Source organism: Tamandua tetradactyla, chromosome 4 (genome assembly GCF_023851605.1).
Source record: "Tamandua tetradactyla isolate mTamTet1 chromosome 4, mTamTet1.pri, whole genome shotgun sequence".
Lineage (NCBI taxonomy): Eukaryota > Metazoa > Chordata > Mammalia > Pilosa > Myrmecophagidae > Tamandua > Tamandua tetradactyla.
This window is the reverse complement of record NC_135330.1, coordinates 62,919,121-62,939,182: the sequence shown is the minus strand read 5'-3', so window position 1 is coordinate 62,939,182 and position 20,062 is coordinate 62,919,121. Positions and strand designations below refer to the sequence as shown.

The window sequence follows — 20,062 nt, the reverse complement described above, 5'->3', positions numbered from 1 at the left end:
TTTACTGTTTTCTCTTTGAATCATCTGTTAGTATAATCAGCCTTAGCTATAATTGAGTTTTGGTAGTGTGCTGTGAGCCATAGAGTAAGGAGTCCTGATCAACAAGAGCCAGTGTTCTTAAGGAAGTGCCCATACTTCTTTAGTGATTGAGTGATTGCTTTTGACATTTAGAATAGTGCCATTTTACATTTAAAGAAAACAACAAAAATACCATAGAGATGAATTCTGGTGTTTGTAGAGTAGCAATTTCATTTATATTGTATTATCTTAAACCTGCTAGGAAAATTGATGGTACTACATCAACTTCTGGAAACTCCATGGGTTTCTTTTTACGAATTCTTTGTGAATAAAATGGAAATCATGAGATATTCTTTTAATTCTCTGAAATTCTTTTTCCTTTATTAAGTTTGGAGCAAAATACTTACTGCTCCATCATTGAAGGAGCAATTCTAGATAAGGAGGGGTCTTTAAAATGTGCAGAGTATGGGTTGAAAAATAGAAAATTTTGCATACAATATATGAAGGTAGTTTTGAGTAAGTAGTAAAGGCGTTTATTCATTCATCTATTTTGCATTTATTTATTAAATGCCTACTAAGTACCATGTACTGTTCTAGGTGCTAGGGTTATAGTCTTCCATGAAACAGTCTGAGACTAGATGTTCCTCTCAAGGAACATATGGGTCATTATAGGGCCCTGTCTCCTGGAAACAGTGCTCACTTCCCCTTTTGTTCATAGCCACTAGGCATGAATCATCCCTTCACTGTGAATTGCAGAATCACATATCATATCCAGTGTAATTTGTACTCCTGCCAGGGTCTCAGCCTGCAACTCCTTGCCTATTTTCTGATAGTCACGATAGAGCAATGAGACCAATGTAGTAAGTTGATTAACTGGGAAGTGGAGGAGAGAGCACATACCTGTCATGAGTGGACAGCTTCTTTTTATGTGTCAATATATTAGTCTCTATTCTGCCATTAGAAAGCCTTGAGTCCTTTTTTTTTTTTTAAATGAATTTGCATCTATGAGGAAGTCAAGTCAATGTCTGTATTAGAAAGGATATTTGTCTTACAAAAGGACTTGGTGGCTTTGGCTGATGGTTCTTCTGTTGCACGCACAAAAAGGTCCTTCAAGGAAAACCTGGAAATTTAGTTTAGAATTGCAAGAAAATCCATCAAATAAGCAAGTAAAGAAAATTCTTCCTGAAAATTTTCTAAATAACACTTATTTTGGTTTTGAATATTTAAGCATTCTTCCCATAATATTCCTATAGTAAGTTTGATTGATAGCTTTTATATATATATATATTAGGACAGCTTTACGATATTTAAATATTTATTTTTAAATATTTTCATCTATAATTCTATACCTTACTATAACTTTCATTTCTTGGGATTCCTTTCTAGTCTTTATTCACTTATAGTGTGATCTTAGTGCTGGCGTTTATGCAAATCTAAGCTCTACTCTAGAGTTTCTTACTTATCATCTATTTAAATATGCCTAACTGAAGTGATTCATACTCTAGCATGTGTGACTCAGGGCAGTGAAAATGGGTTTGTTTTGATGAGTGTCAAACTAGTCTTCCAACCAGAAAACATTCAGTGCAATTTGCAGTACAGATGAAACTGCAAATTTCTTCTTAGCCTATTATTGTAGATTTAGGTATTTGTGTGCAGTGTGTGCTCAAATTACAAACAACGAGATGCTCAAGTATTTTTACCTTTAAATGTTTCAAAGTGACTAGCCAAATGAAAGCTATGTGACCTACTTGAGGATAAACTTAGTTCTTCTTGTTTGGGAAAGAAGGTGAGACCTTTGTGCTTTGCTGGGAATAGGAAAGATTAAAAAAACACACAAAGTATCAATCTCAATGGAACAGGAATATCAGAAGCAATAGGCTGACATTTCCCGGTCCTTTCTTACTGATCTAGAGAAAGAAATCAGAAGGGAAGAGTTCCCATGTTTTGCTTTTTAAAATCATCCAAAATACCTGCTGCCCAAATAAGGTAAGGAATGAAAACAAAATATTAATTTGAAAGAAAATCAAGAAACTATATATCTTTTGGATTTCAAGTAAATTTTCAACATCCGATAACTACTATGGATACAAACTTAAGCAGATTTATGGGGAGTTCTTTTATAACTTTCTAAAATATGCTAGAAGTCTGTGAAGGATTGATGGTGAGTTTGCAGACCTCTGACAACATCAGGAGTTTGTATGCCTGTGATGGCGAGTCCCCAGCTCAACTCTTAGGTCTGGAATGCCAGGCAAAGTAGACTGTTTCAGAATGAAGCTGCATCTGAGCTATAGGTTTTTTGTTTGTTTGTTTGTTTTGTTTTGTTTTGTTTTTACTATTATTATTACTTTTATTTTTTTTCTCTATATTAACATTCTATATCTTTTTCTGTTGTGTTGCTAGTTCTTCTAAACTGATGCAAATGTACTAAGAAATGATGATCATGCATCTATGTGATGATGTTAAGAATTACTGATTGCATATGTAGAATGGTATGATTTCTAAATGTTGGGTTAATTTCTTTTTTTCCGTTAATTAATAAAAAAAAAAAAGTAGACTGTTTCAGAGATACAGAGGGGCAACCTATGCAATAGATGGAAACATGTGCTGTCTTAATTGCTTTGAGGGCCTCAGGAAAGAAATAGAATACAAAGCAGAAATTACATGTTGGGAAAAGAAGCTGTGGAAGGTTTGTTTCTAAACCAAAGATCATCCTTGAAACTGACCTTAGAATCTTGGGTGTATTGATTAGGATTGGGTTTAGTTACAGATAATCAGTAAAACAGGTCTAAACAAGACAGAGTGGGTTATTTTTATTTCCTCACATAAGAGAAATCTGAAGAGAGGCAGGTTATGGGTGGTGTGGCAGCTCTCTGATCCTTGGGGACCTGCGCTCCCTTTTTTCTTTTCCTTCATCATTCTTAGCACTGATTTCCACCTTCAGATTTGCCCATTTCTGGATAGTTACTGCTGCTCTAGCTATCACATCTGTGTTCCAGGTAGGAAGAAAGGAAGAAGAAGAAGGCCGAAGTAAGCACACACTATCTGGTAAAATCAGGCCCTCTCGAGAGCTTTCTTAGAGGCCCATACACTTACATCTCATTGGCTCCCTCTATCTCTAAGGGACAGTACCATCTCCAGTAATGTAGAGGCTAAATATTAGATAGGCAGACTAATCCAAAAGGGATCTCATGATCCCTTGCTGTACCAAGGGATCATAAGAATAGAGTTATCACAAAGACTTAAATGGCTAAAACTTTGAGGTACCTGCAAACTCTTACAATAGCACAGTAATAATATTTAGTGGGGCTAAATATTTTAGTTTGCTGCTTAATTAATTTATTGGGCAATATTGAAGACTTAGATTTGCTAGACATTAGGCTTACAATAGTGAACAAGATCGACATGGTCTCTGCACTCAAAGGGTTGCGAGCTAATGGAGAAAGATAGGTTTTAAATAAATAAATTATAAATGTTTTGAGTACTAAGAAAGGGGAAGTAGAGAGTGCTTGGGATTGTGTAATAGGAAAGACTCTGTAAGGGTATGATATAACATGCATGTTGAGATTTAAAGGATGCTTGGAGTTAGCCAGGTTAGGAAGATAGAGATAATAGGAGGGGAGGGGTTGGGAAAGGGAGGAGGGGGGAATGTTCTAGGCAGACTCGCTTCCAGACTGATAATTTCCATAATAGTTCCTTGTTCTTTCATTAATTGGCTTATTTCTCCATCAGTGGGAATTAGTGTGATTTTCAAGCAACAAAAGAAGGTGGAGACCATATAGTCTTCTTATCTGAAACAGCTAAAAGGACCGCCATCCTTTCTACTTATTTGGTTTTTTCACTTTCTCTAGATGAGTGCCTATGTGCATTGGCTGTACCACGGAGGGTTGGTACCAGAGGAATGAAATGAACAAATGATTGGGGCATACTGAAGTCCAATTGCTCCACAGAGATCTGGATTTTGGTATTAGTGTGGAACTTTGAGGAGGCATGGATTGGTTCTGACCCTGAAGTGCTAATCTGACCCCTTTTCTCTTCCAGGAAGTGGACATTGTGGTAGCACCATGCCAAAGCCTCCGGTCCACAGTGGATGTTCTAGGTGATTTGGTGAATGATTTCTTGCCTGTGATAACCTATGCACTCCATAAAGATGAACTCTCAGAGAGAGATGAGCTAGAACTTCAGGAAATCCAACAATATTTCTCCTTTCCCATATTCTTTTTCAAAGTACCAAAGTTGGGCTCAGAGATAATTGAGTCCTCTACCAGAAGAATGGATAATGAAAGATCACCACTTTATCGACAGCTAATTGACCTGGGCTATCTGAGCAATAGTCACTGTAACTGTGGGGCCCCTGGCCAGGATACCAAAGCTCAGGGCATGTTGGTGGAACAAAGTGAGAAGCTGAGGCAGTTGAGCACATTTTCTCACCAGGTGCTACAGAGTCACCTGGTGGATGTGGCCAAGGCCCTGAATCTGTTACACTCTCGCTGCCTTGACATCTTTATTAACCAGGCTTTTGACATGCAGCGAGACCTGCAGATTACTCCCAAACGTCTGGAATATACTCGAAAAAAGGAGAATGAGTTGTATGAATCACTTATGAATATTGCCAATCGAAAGCAAGAGGAAATGAAGGACATGATTGTTGAGACACTTAACACCATGAAAGAGGAACTTCTGGATGATGCTGCCAACATGGAGTTTAAAGGTAGGTCCTAGTGAGCTTGGTGGGGAGCTGGGCCTACAGAAGCCTCTAACCCTTTTCAAGCTAGAAATTTGAGCACCTTAGCTCTTGAAGCTAAACCCATTCCCATTGTTTGCAGCAGGAGACCACTTTACATTATTTAGCCAAAGTGGCATCTCTTGTTCTCAAAGACCTTCCTGGAGATTTCACAGTCATTCCTTCCCTTGTCTATTTGTCCAACTTTTGGTGAATTCATTCTAATAGGTCTCCTTAATTTCTGGTGTATATCTGTATCCCTCTCCCCCTAACAGAGCTGGAGAAGAGCTGCTTGAAGAATGTAATTAAGTCATTCCTTCCGCCTGGCCCAGGCTTCTTTATCAGTTCTGCTTTTTTGTCCCAAGGTATCATTTTATTTTCAGGTTGCTTCTGAAACACAACTCAGGAGAATTTTCCAAAGTAGTGTTTTTAGCTTTTCTGGTGTTCCCATTCTTCATGAATGGCTATTAACACAATTGGACCACAGTGATTAGTTAGGCCTTTTGGTATCTGAAGTTTAGATGCTGCTGACTTTGTTACTAACTGCTATATGAACCTTGATGCATGAACACTAGCCCTACTGCTTATTAATCAAAATGATGTGGTTTACAAGTTCAGGTTCTCAACTGTGGCTATCAGCTACATCACCTGAAAGACTTTTTTTTTCTTTTTTCTTTTTTTACATGGGCAGGCACCGGGAAATGAACCCGGGTCTCTGGCAGGCAGGCAAGAACTCTGCCTGCTGAGCCACTGTGGCCCACCCCTGGGAAACTTTTTGAAAATGCAGATACTCAAGACAACTAAAGAACATTCCAGACGTATTTACCAGAATTTCTGATATGGGTTCTGGCATCAGTGTTTTTTCAAAAACCACTTTCTTAGGTGAATCCTGTTTTGTGCCAATTTTCTAGATGGGGAAATAAGGCTTAGAAAGGTTAAACAATTTGCTCAAGATCACACAACTAGTAAAGGAGGGCACATTTGAATCTACAGTCTGATTCCTGAGCCCATAATTCAGTCTCTGTGCTTCACTGCCTCTTATTCTGTTCCCAGTTACTGATGTTACCTTCTTCCTGTACTTGGCTTCAAAACTGCAGCATGGCCTTTAACTGTTTTCTTTCCCTTGACTGTACATCCAGTGAGTTGCCAAGTCCTGATGTTTCTTAATTAATCTCCCTGACATCTTTCTCTTCTTTGTTCAGTTCATTTTTACTGGTTATCTGTTCCTACAGACTAAGTTTATAGTCTTGGCCTAAAATTAAGGACCTTCCAAGACCCACCCCTAAAAACTTTTCCAATCTTATTTCCTACTTGTCCGTTCCGTTAATTCCTGTTTTGGTTGATCTTAACTGCTTGCTGTCCTCCATAAGCTCCTTTCACTTTTTCTTTGCTCATACCCTGCCTGAACATGAAATGTCCGTTATGTAACTGTGAATTTCAAATCCCACCTTTCCTTCAAGGCTTTCCCCAAATTTCATTTTTCATGAAGTCTTTAAATTTTTTAGTTGGTAATCTCATCTGGGAACCCACAATATTTCATCTGTAACTTATCTCTGTATTTTTCACTTACTGTTTTTTATTATTGTTATTTATGTTCTTTTCTCCTTTTTTCTCAACTCCTAGAGTTGAAGGAGAACAGGATCAAAGTCTTATTCATCATCATATACCTTTCAGCAAATAACAGTACAGTTTTGGAGAATGAATGAATCTCTATGATGGTATATAACTATGTCACAGTTATCACTACAGAGGGAATACAGTTGACTTCTGCAAGCACAGAATGCCTGATTTCTTAAGAGCTTTCTAAAGATGGACAAAAATTCCTCTTTTTTGAATTCCCACTGCAGGGAGGAATTACTGAGAAATGCTCATTTGCAATAGAAATCCTAGAAATTCTCAATATTTCATTAAAAAATCTGGAACATCAGTGCTAGTATCATAGTGTACATAATAAAGGGTGATCAGGGCAGGTAAGTTGGGCAGACATCAAAATATTTCGTTGATTGTTAAGTGCCAGGCATACCATATTATGTGCTTGAGATACAGTGATTAGCAAAATACACTTGGTAACTGGACACAAATAGATCAAATGTCTGGCTCTGTTAACTACATTGTTGATATTTGGATCTACTTACTTAGTTGGCTACATAGTATTTGCAATTTATATGTCTGGTTCTTACTTTGTTCTCACCCCTTTCTAAGAATCTTTGAGGCAGATTAACCTTGAGGAAGCTAATGATAAGTAGATTAAGAAGAGTACTATCACATATCCTATGGAGCCAGTTTTCTATTATGTTTTATTTGGCTTTTGTTTTTAAGTAAAGGTAATGTATGCATACTAGGGATCATTATATACTTTATAAATTTTTAATTTGTTTTTTTAAAAGATAATGCCTATATATATAGTACTTAATTCAAAGGTTTAAAGTTACTGTCCCCCAGTTACTCAGTTCTTCATATATTCTTCTACATCTTGCTTTTTCTACTTAACAGTATATCTTAGACAGCTTTTCATAAATGCACATGCAAATCTGCCTTCTTCTAATCAATAGACCTTAATTTATTTAACTCTTCCCCTATTGATGGATATTTAGGCTGTTTCTTTCTTTCTTTCTTTCTTTTTTATATGGGCAGGCACAGGGAATTGAACCCAGGTCTCCAGTATGGCAGGCGAGAACTCTGCCACTGAGCCACCATGGCCTGCCAGAGGTTCTTTCTTTTTTTTTTTTTTTAATGCTATTACAAACTATATTTCATTGATCAACATAGCATACACACAACATTGATACTTGTGTATTTCTAGAAAAAAAAATTCCTATAAGTAGAATAGTGAGGTCAAAATGTATGGATATTTTGTTCATTTATTGCTTTAAATTTTTATAAATGTATTTATTTTTTAACTATGGTAAAATATAGTTAAATAAAATAATTTTAACTATTTTAAGTAGACAAGTCTCTGGCATTAAGTACATTGACAATACTGTATAACTTTTACCACTGTCTATTTCCAGACTATTTCCATCATCCCAAATCAAAACCATTTCCCATAATCAAAACCATTTCCCATTTAATAATAACTCCCCATTTGTCCCTTCCCCCCACCCATTGTTACCAATATTCTGCTTTCTGTCTCAATGAATTTCCTTATTCTAAGTATTTCATAAGAGAAATCATAATATTTGTCCTTTTGTGTCTGGTTTTTTTCACTCAACATGGTGTCTTCAAGTTTAATCCATGTTGTAGTATGTACCAGCACTTCACTTCTTTGTATGGCTGAATAATATTCCGTTTTGTTTATCCTTTTACCTATTGATGGACATTTGGGTCGCTTCCACCTATTATGAATAAGGTCATAATGAACATTGGTGTGCAAATACCTTTCTGAGTCCCTGCCTTCAATTCTTTTAAGTATGTTGTAGGAGTGAAATTACCAGGCCATATGGTAATTCTATGTTTAACTTTCTAAGGAACTGTCCAAACTGCTTTTCACATTGGTTGCACCATTTTACATTCCCACCAACATTGCACAAGGGTTCCGATTTCTCCACATCCTCATCAGCACTTGTGAGTTTCTGTTTTTTTTTTTTAATAGTAGCCATCTTAGTGGGTATGAAGAGGTATCTAGCTGTAGTTTTAATTTGCATTTCTCTGATGGCTACTGGTGTTAAAACGCATCTTTTTAATATACTTATTGGCCATTTGAAATCTTCTTTGGAGAAATGTCTATTCAAATTCTGGGCCCATTTTAAAATTCTGTTTGTCTTTTTGTTGTTAAGTTGGAGAAATTCTATATATGGATAATAAACCTTATCAAATATATGGTTTCTAAATATATCAGAGCCTGATTGCTGTGATTAGAACTTCCAGTAATTTGTTGAATAACAGTAGTGACAGCATGCATCCTTGTCCTGTATCTTATCTTAGGGTTAAAGCTTTTAGTGTTTTACCACTGAATATATTTGCTGTGAGTTTTTCATAAATGCCCTTTATCATGTTGAGAAAGTTCCCTTCTTTTCCTGGTTTTCTAAATGTCTCTATCATGAAAGATTGTTGTGTTTTGTCAAATTTCTTTTATGAATCAGTTGAGATAATAGTGTTTTTTTCCTTCCTTTTATTAATGTAGTACATTACATTGATTTATTTTCTTAGTTTAACTACCCTTGCATTCCTGAGATAAATCTCACATGGTCATGGTGTATAATCCTTGGGTGGGAATGTGGGGAGTGAGTGAGTGGTGGTGGAGTAAAATAAGAGCAGAGAAAGGGGGGTGGGCAGTTACAGTCTCTGCTTTTTTTTTTTTTTTTACATGGGCAGGCACCAGGAATCGAACCCGGGTGCTCTGGCATGGCAGGCAAGCATTCTTGCCTGCTGAGCCACCGTGGCCCACCGCAGTCTCTGCTTTTTAACAGGGGAGTTTAGTCCATTGAAATTTAAGGTGATAGCTGAGAAAAAAGAATTTACTTCTGCCATTTAGCTGATTGTTATCTGGATGTGTTGTAGGTTTGTTCCTCAGTTATTCCATTACTGCCTCTTTTTTGTGTGTGTATTTAGTTGCTTTTTTTATAATGTACATTTTGATTCCCTTCCTCTTTCCTTTTCTCTATATTTTTTAGTTATTTTCTTAATGGTTGCCTTCATAATTATAATGAACATCTTAAACCAATAACAACCTAACTCGACTAGTACCAACCTAGTTTTTCAGTAGTATACAAACTGTCTATTCCTGTGGATCTCTGTTCCTCTCCCTTTATATTACTATTGCCTCAGATTACATCTTTAAGCATTTTATGTCTATTAACAGAGATTTTTTTTAGTTTTTTTTCTTTTACATTGGCAGGCGCCGGGAAATGAACCTGGGTCTCCAGCACGGCAGGTGAGAACTCTGCCTGCTGAGCCACTGTGGCCCGCCCTATTAACATGATTTAAAATATTATTCTATATATTTGGCTAAGTCATATAGGAGAGAAAAAGACAGTTACAAACCAAAAGTAAAATAATATAGGATTTTATATTTACCTATCTAGTTACCTTTACCAGTGTTCTTTATTTCTTCTTATGACTTTGAATTACAGTTTAATGTTCTTTTCTTTCAGCCTGAAGGATTCCTTTAGTATTTCTTATAGAGCAGGTCTTCTGATAATGAACTCTTTCAGCTTTTGTTTATCTGTAAGTATCCTAATTTCTCCTTCCTTTCTGAAAGATAATTTTGCCAAATATAGAATTCTCGGTTGAGAGTTTGTCTTTAAAGATTTAAATATGCTATCCCACAGTCTCCTGGCCTCCATGGTTTTTTTTTTTCCACATGGGCAGGCACCACCAGGAACCGAACCCAGGTCTTCAGCATGGCAGGCGAGAACTTGGCCACTGAGCCACCGCAGCTTGCCCCGTACATGGTTTTTGATGAGATGTCTGCTGTTAATCTTCTTGGAGATGCCTTGTATGTGACAATTTGCTTTTCTCTTGCTGCTTTCAAAATCCTCCCTTGTCTTTGGATTTTGACAATTTTAAGATAATGTATCTTGGTGTAGACCTCTGGGAGTCTCTCCTACAAGGAGTTTGTTTAGTTTTCTGGATATGTACATTCATGTCTTTCATCAGATTTGGGAAGTTGTTGACCATTATGTCTTTGACTACCTTTTTTGCCACTCTCTCTTGTCTTTCTGGGGCACTGCTGAAGCATGTGTTATTATGCTTGATGTTGTCTCACAGGTCATTGTTTTTCATTATTTTTTCTTTCAGCTCCTCACACTGAATAATTTCAGATGTCTTATCTTCAAGTTTCTGATCCTTTCTTCTTGTTCTAATCTTTTGTTAAATCTGTCTAATGAGTTTTTTTAATTTCAATTTACTGTAGTTTGCAGTACCAAAATTTCTGTTTGGTTATCCTATGTTTTTATTTTTGTTCAGACAACGTTTTCCTATTTTCCTTTAGTTCTTTGTATATGGGTTCCTTTAGTCCATTGAATGTACTTGAGATAGTTGATTTAACTTCTTTGACTAATTGTTCCAAACTATGAACTTCCTCAGGGAAGGATTCTGGGAAATTCTTTCTTTTCCTGTGAATGGACCATACTTCCTTATTCTTTGTGTGTTTCGTAATGTTTTGTTGAGAATTGGGCATTCTGAGTATTATGTTGTTAAAACTCTGGAAACCTAGTTCTCCTGCCTCTCTGGGATTACTAGGCTTTCTCTTGTTGTTGAGGGCTGGAGCTGTCAATTTGAGATTTTTTTTTTCAAACTATTTTTGACCCTAAAAGAGGAATGGAAAGAGAAAAGGGGGGGGGGGGGGACACAAAAAAAGGCATTGCCTCTTTGAGACTTCTCTGCTGTTTTGCCTGAAGGGAGTTGGAACAATGGCCACCCTCAGAGCCAGCCCCCTACTGATCTGAAGTACCTGATTAAAAGCAGTAATCAACGATGAGACCATATACCCCCAGATTTGGGGGTACTAGGTTTTTATAGCCGACCCTGGTACCAAGAAGCTGTACCAAGAGCCCAGGCTACAGTCCACATGGCTGCCTGCCATGCAGTTGGGGGATGAGGAATGGTAGCTACTGCAGGCAGGGCAAAATTTACTGATGTGTACCACAACTTAGTAGCCTTTTCTTTCAGCTTTTCCTTGGATGCTGCACAGTGTACCACTAGACTCGTGAATTTTCAATAATATGTTAGACAGTATGAAATATGACAAAGATCATAGACTTTGGAATCAATTAGCTTTAGGTTCAGATGCTGCTGTTTTATTTTCTAACTAGACCTTCTTCCTAAAGCCTGATTTTTCTTCTTTTTGAGGCTGTTTCCTGATCTGGAAAATATAAGCAATAATACCATTTCACAAAATTGTGAAGATTAAATTGGATTACACATGTAAAATACTTAAACTATAGTGCCTTTCACATAGTCTGCATTCAATAAATATCATTCCTCCTTTCCTATAAATGTGACATAAAAGCTAACAAAATCGGCATTTTCTTTCTAGATATAATTTTCCTTCTCAGGATTCTTAGCTTTGTTAAGTAATTGGAAGTTATATGGCCCCTGTTCATGATGAAAGTCTGAAGTTGTTCATCAGTCAACCATGTGTTTTTTGTAGCCATCATCATGATAGTGCTTTGGAGAGCCTTTATTTAGTGTGCCTGCCCCTTTCTCACACAACTGACAGGCTCATTGCTCTATCTCTATAGATGTCATTATCTCTGAGAATGGGGAACCAGTGGGCACCAGAGAGATCAAATGCTGTATCCGACAGATCCAGGAACTCATCATCTCCCAACTCAATCAGGCGGTGGCTAACAAGCTGATCAGCTCAGTAGATTATCTACGTGAGAGCTTCGTGGGAACCCTGGAACGGTGTCTGCAGAGCCTGGAGAAATCCCAGGATGTTTCAATTCACATCACTAGTAATTATCTCAAACAGGTACTCAAACCAGTGATGATCCCAAACAGGAACTCAAAGAACAGTTGTTAAGACATTAGGTCACAGATAACACATGAAACAGAATCTACACATAAGCTCAACTTCAACCTAGTCAAGAATTTCCATTCACCTTTTTGTCAGTCCAGTTTGGATTTTATTTTTATTTCCTTCCACATCACTATTGTCTGTAGAAGGTGTTCATGGACATTAAAATTGCAGTTAAGTTGATGAGCAAGAAGATGAAGATAAAATAAAGGGACCTAAATAATCACAAAATAGTAACCTGAGTTCCCAGGAGTTTGACTCTGCATATATTTTGGTGGATAAATATGGGCACCCAGGGACTGGACTATATTCTTGAAGTAAATGTTATTTATTGCATTTTTGAACTAATCACTCCATAAAGGACATATTAATTTTCTTTTGTATATTATCTTTCAGATCTTAAATGCTGCCTATCATGTTGAAGTCACATTTCACTCAGGGTCCTCAGTTACAAGGATGCTATGGGAGCAAATCAAGCAGGTAGAGGTCGTTTAGAGGAAAAATATGTTTAGTTCTTGGTTTTTTCAAATGAATCCCCAACAGACAACTGATGTTTAGATCTTCTGTTAGTGCAGGGTGACCATTAGTCCTGGTTTGTATGCCTGGGAGAATTCTGGCTTATGACTATTTTGAAGTAATTATTAATAGTGTTCCCCTCAACTCTTAAAAATGGTGGGCAGATGATATTTTATGGTGCTGTAAGACTACTTCACTAGCTTCTTCATATCTCTTTTTCCCAATTTAAATGTTTTCACAGAACTAGGCTTTGTTTTTGCCAGAGGCCAAAAGTGTGATTTTTGTTCTTAATTTGGTCTGTTGCTTATGTAGACTTATTAACTTCAAAAGAAATTTATCAAGCACTCTCTGGCATTGAATATAGTATATTGAGGGTTCGTGAGCATGTAAAGTCAACCCAGTGTTTCTTTGATGCTTTTTCATCAGGCCTGAGCCCTGATAGTGAGATAGAAATGGAGAGAACCTGTATTTCATACAGCTCCTATGTTAAGAGCCCATTCCTAATGAGTAGGTAACCCAGAGAATGAAGGGCATTGGGGTCTTTTCAGCGGTCCCTGTCTCCCATCCCTCAGTGATCTCACTGTCCTCATTCTGGCAGATCATACAGCGCATCACATGGGTGAGTCCCCCTGCCATCACTCAAGAATGGAAGAGAAAGGTGGCCCAAGAAGCCATTGAGAGCCTCAGTGCTTCAAAGTTGGCTAAGAGCATTTGCAGCCAATTCCGGACTCGGCTCAATAGTTCTCATGAGGCTTTTGCAGCCTCCTTGAGGCAGGTGGGTATGTGGGAAAGGAAATATAACTAGATCAAGCAGAGAAGAATCCCATCCATAGAAGAATATTTTGCTCTCTGCTTTTCGTATAATTTTTTTTTAAATCATCAGTATATTTTCTGTTTTGTCAAAAGATAATATTTACAGGAAGTTGCATCAATAAATTTTTCATGTAGTTATTTTTCTAACTCTAGAAAGAATGGAGGGAGCTCAGTTAATCTTGTCCCATTTCACTGAGTGAGCAATGAAAATCCAGAGGGCTAGGAATTTTATAAGTTTATATAATATTTTAGGAATGCATGACAGAAAAGGATGATTTTCCAATTTCCATACTAGTTCACAATTATGTGACTTCATATTATTCCTTTGGTATGGGTCTGTAGTGTTAAAGGAAGTATAGATGTGGTTATGCATCCAAGAGGAAGAGTTATTTGTTCAGTGCCTGCTATGTGTTGGTCTTTATACTAAATGAATTACATACATCTTATATATTTCTCACAAGTCCTTATGAGGTGGATATTATTATCCCTATATTACAGATGAGAAGCCAAGGCTAGGGACTTGGTAAGTTGCATGTCTTTTCTGTGTTTTCCTCCCAGCTGGAAGCTGGCCACTCAGGTCGGCTGGAGAAAACTGAAGATTTGTGGCTGAAGGTTCGGAAAGATCATGCCCCCCGCCTGGCCCGCCTTTCTTTAGAGAGCCGTTCTTTACAGGATGTCTTGCTGCATCGTGAGTCCTTAATTTTTTTTTGCCCCTGAGTAAATAGGAGGAGGGTTCTGGATACCTGATAATCTCATGTCCAGCCTTGGTAAGAATCCTGTTGTCTAAAGCTGCTTCTTTAGGCCCTTACTGTTATGTATAAGAACTCCTGAAGTCTTTTTCGTCCTGCTATTTATATGTATCATCAAAGTTTATTTCAATTCAGCCAGCTAGGTTACTTTCTACTGGTTTAGAATGACACCAGAATTTCTTCCCCTGGAATAATTATGACTTCCTGGCTTTTGAGCAGATCCACATTTAAGAATCATATGGAATTTACCGAGCAAGTTCCCGTCCCTCTTGCCTCATTTCTGTCTCTGTGTCTTATAGGTAAACCTAAACTGGGACAGGAACTAGGCCGGGGCCAATATGGTGTGGTGTACCTGTGTGACAACTGGGGAGGACACTTCCCTTGTGCCCTCAAGTCAGTTGTCCCTCCAGACGAGAAGCACTGGAATGACTTGGCTTTGGAGTTTCACTACATGAGGTGGGTCTTAGTCTTATTAATCTTTATGGGAAAAGATACAGAGAAGAAGCCAAAAGCCTGGTTTAAGTTTTGAACCAACAGCTAAAGCATGTCTTATATTTCCCTGCCTGGGTTTCAAATGTTGTAAACTAGTATTTTGGTGTCCAGCACAGAAATGTGTTCTCTTCAGAGTCTTTTCTGTCTTTGCTTGCCCTTTCCCCACCATCCTAATTTCTCAAACTAATCCTTCCATTTGACTTTCTTCCTTAGACCTTATTTAGGCTTGTCAATTTTTAGATTCAATTCTTTGTCCTTGTTAGAGAGGCCTTGTTAGAGTATCTTTGCCTTCTCTTTGCACTGAGGGCCATTATCTCTAGACCTGGACTAGGTGTGATCTTGAGGTTATTCTTTTCCACACTTGTGTCATGCTTTGCAATATTAGAACCTAAGACCCCTCTCCTTCCTTCCAGGTCTCTGCCCAAGCATGAGCGACTTGTGGATCTCCATGGTTCAGTCATTGACTACAACTATGGTGGTGGCTCCAGCATTGCTGTGCTGCTCATTATGGAGCGGCTACACCGGGATCTCTATACAGGGCTAAAGGTAAGATGAGAGAAGGAGAAGAGCAAGATCAGCTGGTAGCCAGATCCCCTGGTTCCTTTCTGGTCCTTAATCTTTTTCTGTTAATTCAGAGCTTCTGGTTTTCATAAGAGCTTGTTGGAGCAATCATGCTTTGTTGCCCTTATTTCCAAAAAAACCTTAAAAATTTCTGTCTCTGTTTTCTTCCTCAGTACGTATCTAGAATAAACTGTTGTTCACTACTTTAATTCCTATGTGGTTGTAAAAATCTAGACTTCTTAGAAGAGCTATTCCTATAATTCTAATCATTGATGGAAAAAGAGAAGGAAGAGTAAAGTCAGATTTTGTGTTTTAGTCAACAGATATTTATTAGTGTCTACTTTGTATAGGACCCTGTATTAAGCACCAGAAGGGGATACTAAAAGTATAATTGCCAGCATAATGCCCAGAGCCTATTTAAAGGCCAGTGAGGTTACTAATCAGGCTGGAGCAGTTGATTCATTTTGGAAATAGGGAGAAGATAATATCCGAAGAGATGTTGGAGTCCAATTATAGAGGGCCAAAAATGTTAAGAATTTCCTTAGAATTCAAATTCTGTTAAAGATAATGAGGAGCTATGAAAGGATTTTATTTGAGTGAAGTCTAGAATCATGGTGAAAGCTTCAATTGGATACTGAATTTCCCTCATCTAAAACAACCACTAGAAGGGAAATAGAGAGGTTTTCTTCATTTGTTCTCTACATTTGGGCTGAGAAGAAGGGAAGAAAAGCTGCCCCAGAGAAAGTAGATCCCTTCTCATAAATACCTCTTATATTTTACATTGTATAGAGGCTTCTAAAAGTGGGGCAGAGGAAACCTTAGAAATGCTTCCAGGAGCCCTGAAGAATGAGTATAACGAAGAAAATGATTGTCCAAGTGGCTTTATTTTCCCTCTGTATTTCAGAGGAGTTTAGCTCGGCAACGTCTGGTGCTTTTCCATACATAGGTTAGAGAACCATATTTAAGCTTTTGGGTGAGTGATATTATGTTCTCCAGAGTTTGAGACCCTAAATTAGAGGCTTGGTGGAAGTCATATGACTTTGATATTTGAATCTACAAAGCCAACATAGCCAACCAGGCCTACAGAGCAATGGAAGTAAATCTGTCAGAGGGATTTAATTAGCACCTAGTGATACTTTGAGTCTCGTGGGCAGTTCCAGAGTTTGTTCTTATGCTAGAAATGAGGGCATGCCTTCAGTCATTTCATCACACCCTCTCCTAATCACACTTGGGGATTGTCAAGCTTCCCTCTTCTGTCTGCTTTTCTCTTTCCTTTCTCTTTTCATTTACTTCTCTGACCTTGTGTGCCCTAATGCAGTGAGTCTTTTAGCATCCCAAAGCAGGAACTCTCAGTTGGTTCAAGCAAGTAAGGTTTGAGGAATTTCCTTGTTAGAGACAAGTAAGTTTTTTTGTTTTCCCAAGGCTGGGCTGACCCTGGAGACACGTTTACAGATAGCACTAGATGTGGTGGAAGGAATCCGCTTTCTGCACAGCCAGGGACTTGTCCACCGTGATATCAAATTGAAAAATGTGCTGGTAAGTAGGGCTGTTTCCCCCAAGATAATATCTTGCCTCTCTGAGTCATGTGACCTTTTGAAGGATACATGCAAATGCAAGTTTGGTCGTAGGAAAAGCCCAGAGAGACCATAATAGAGTTAACAACATCACAGATGATATCTTGGACTTAAAGCTTGAGTCTTCAAAACTTGAAGACTTGAATAAATCTTCAAAAAATGAAGATTTTGTTCCTGTGGGCTTCATCATAGACTTAGCTTTATTATTTAAGGTTTTTTTCTCCAAACACTGTTTTGAAAAATTTTAAACTTACAGAAAAGATAAAAGGCCAGTACTATGAAGACTTATATACCCTTCACTCAGATTCATATTTTCTCTCTGTCTCTCTTTGGGAGAAGGGAGAAATCTTCCTAAAATTGTAATTGAAACCTAAGAGGTTTATCAGTAGCCAAGTGGGACATAGATTTATTCTCTTTAGTCTTTAGGGAAGGAAGCTACAGGGATTTCTAGAAACTCTTCTCAGCTAACCAGTGGACCTCAACCTTCTAGTTATCAATTATTTGCTCTGAGGTCTGAAGGTCAGAGGAGAATCAGAACCTGAAATGCTTTCCTTGGTGTTCTTTCATAGACCTTCACTTATTTATTCTTCCAAGATGTACTGAGGTCCTATCAGTTCTGGGAATATAAAGATGAAAAAAATAGTCCTTGCTATCAGGTGCTCATAAGTGGGGGAGAAGAAGGTAATGAGAATGAATCTGGAGGTAGGGAGGTTGGAGGCAAGATTTAATAAATACCTACTTTGAGCTAGGCACCTACTCTTTTGAACTTGGGTATGCAACTAAGTGCTGTGGGCAGGATCACAGACAGGGTATCTCTCACTTTGTTTTGTTAACAGCTAGACAGACAGAACCGTGCCAAGATCACTGACTTAGGATTCTGCAAGCCAGAGGCCATGATGTCAGGCAGCATTGTGGGGACTCCTATCCATATGGCTCCTGAACTTTTCACAGGTAAGACTGAAGGGCAGGGAATGGGTTTGGGCAGGGCTCAGTACCTTGTCCCTAAGTGTTACCTGTCAAACTAAGTAGTATCTGTGAGTATTTCTGGGAGGTCTGGTACAGGCAAGGGAAAAACCAGAACAGGGAAAACTAAGAGAAGTTAGGGGGCAAAGTGCAGGGGTAAAGGGGTGAGAAAAAAATAAGTAAAAGCTTCCTCCAAGTCACTAACTGTTCTTTTGAATGTCTCTAAGATTTTAGTGCCATACATTTTCATAGGCAATCAACTATTTGATACTAAAGTATTGATTGATTAATTTCTTTGGTTAGATACTAGGGAGTTGTCCTCTGTCATTAAAGAACAACAACTGATAAAGAAATATCATATCAAGAGAGGTAAAATAATTAGAAAATAGTATAAGATAGCATGTGATTAAGTGCTAATATTAAATGCCTCATAATGTACTATTGGGGTTTAATGAAGGGATAAATGAAGGCTGAAAGGTTTGACAACTTTGTGGTAGAGTTGGGATTTGGGATAGAAGTAGAGTCAGAAATGGAAAAATGGATAGATATCAAAGGAACTCATATTTATTAAGTAGTACTTTTAGCTACCCAGTATGGGTTTGTTTTTTAAATATATATTGTTTCTCTTAATCTTTATGGCAATTCTATGCTGATGATGCATCTTTATCCATTTTATGGATAAAGCAGTTGAAGCCAGATTGATGAAGAAACCTACTCCAAAATATTGAGCTAAAAAGTGGAGCTGGGATTTGATTCTAGATCTTTCTGTCTCCAAAGTCTGAGCATTTATCATTAAGGAGAAAAATTCTGGAGGCTGGAGTTGGATAGATGAAGAAAATCAGAAAATAGAGATAAGCATGACAGGAAGGAAAGCCATTTGGGGAGTAGTAGAAAATAAATTTGGAAATAGATTGAACCTGAAATTTAGGCAAAGGAGCTAATGCTTGATGTGGAGTAAGGAGCTATTGAACTTTTGAACAGAAGAGTGATGCAAAGAAAATGTTTATGGAAGATTAGTTTAAGAGCAGTAGGTAAAGAAGTGTAAGAAGGAAGAACCAAGGTTCTTGTAGAATGTATAAAATGTAATGATAAATCATTGGTTTATACTTAAAAGGTATGAATGTGTAATTTGTGACAAGAACTATATAAAGGGGGATGGATGGGGTGGGAACATAGTTTATATGTACTATTCATGTTAAGTTGGTATCAAAGCAAACTAGATTGTTACAGATTGAGGATGTTAAATTTAACACCCTAAATATAAATCCCATGATAACTATGGAGAAAATATTGGAGAATATGCAAATTCATAGCAACAGAAAGTAGAGTACAGGTTGCCAGGAGTAGGGAGCAGTGGAATGGGGAGTTAATGCATAATGAACGTATGGATTCTGTTTAGAGAGATGGGAAGGTTTTAGAAATGGAAGTTGGTGAAGTAATTGTAATATTATGAATGTGATTAATTCCATTGGATGGCATGCTTGGGAGTGGTTGAGATGGGAAAGTTTATCTTTTTTTTTTTTTAAACAAAATTAATTTTATTTAGATTGAAATAAACAGTACAAAATTGATTTTCTTCACCCAAAATAACAGCAATATTTTCTGTATTGTTCCTTGCTAAACCACAAAACACTTATTTTTGTAGGCTTTCCAGGTTTTGCTTATAAATCAAGGTGAGGCAATAGAGACAGCCATGGAAACAGAAGAAAACAGACAAATCAGCTGTTAATTCATGGCCTCTGATTCTGTCTTGACAATGAAACAGAAGTGTTCAACTCATACCTACTAAAAAGCTTATGAAGGTATAGGCTCAACAAAGAAATGTAAATAGCAACAACCAGATGTGGAAAAAGACATTCAAACTTTAACTGTAACTTGTTCCTTTAGGTTCATTTTTTTTTTTTACCTTTTTTTATTGTATAATATAATTTATATACAAAGCAAAGAAATAAAAAAGCAGTAGTTTTCAAAGCACTTTTCAAAAAGTGGTTACAGGATAGATCCCAGAGTTTGTCATGGGCCTACCATATGATCCTCTTACATTTTTCCTTCTAGCTGCTCCAGAGTATAGGAGGCTAGAGGGTTTAAATACTTTTTTTATCATCACAATCAACTTTTTTTTCCTTCTTTTTTTGTGAGCAATAACATAGATACAAAAAAGCTATAAATTTCCAAGCACAGCACCACAATTAGT

General features: G+C 37.5%; 1 protein-coding gene and 1 long non-coding RNA gene across 9 annotated transcripts in view; one reads left to right on the top strand and one right to left on the bottom strand.

Annotated features, from left to right (window-relative positions):
* The window catches only part of DSTYK (dual serine/threonine and tyrosine protein kinase), a 75,421-nt gene that overhangs the window by 35,865 nt on the left and 19,494 nt on the right, over nt 1–20,062 (top strand). For all 8 annotated transcript variants that reach the window (XR_013174262.1, XR_013174260.1, XR_013174258.1 and 5 more), the window contains 9 exons: nt 4,057–4,726; nt 11,923–12,155; nt 12,597–12,680; nt 13,315–13,491; nt 14,088–14,217; nt 14,578–14,734; nt 15,184–15,316; nt 16,754–16,867; nt 17,742–17,856. Coding sequence is in view for 3 of the 8 variants with exons in the window: in XM_077157545.1 (XP_077013660.1) it covers nt 4,057–4,726; nt 11,923–12,155; nt 12,597–12,680; nt 13,315–13,491; nt 14,088–14,217; nt 14,578–14,734; nt 15,184–15,316; nt 16,754–16,867; nt 17,742–17,856 (1,813 nt within the window). In the remaining 5 variants the exon portion in view is untranslated. The remainder of the gene's footprint in view (nt 1–4,056; nt 4,727–11,922; nt 12,156–12,596; nt 12,681–13,314; nt 13,492–14,087; nt 14,218–14,577; nt 14,735–15,183; nt 15,317–16,753; nt 16,868–17,741; nt 17,857–20,062) is intronic.
* Nucleotides 1–20,062, bottom strand: part of LOC143680937 (uncharacterized) — a 38,494-nt gene that overhangs the window by 3,095 nt on the left and 15,337 nt on the right. The window contains exon 2 of the long non-coding RNA XR_013174263.1: nt 919–1,138. This is a non-coding gene — a long non-coding RNA (uncharacterized LOC143680937). The remainder of the gene's footprint in view (nt 1–918; nt 1,139–20,062) is intronic.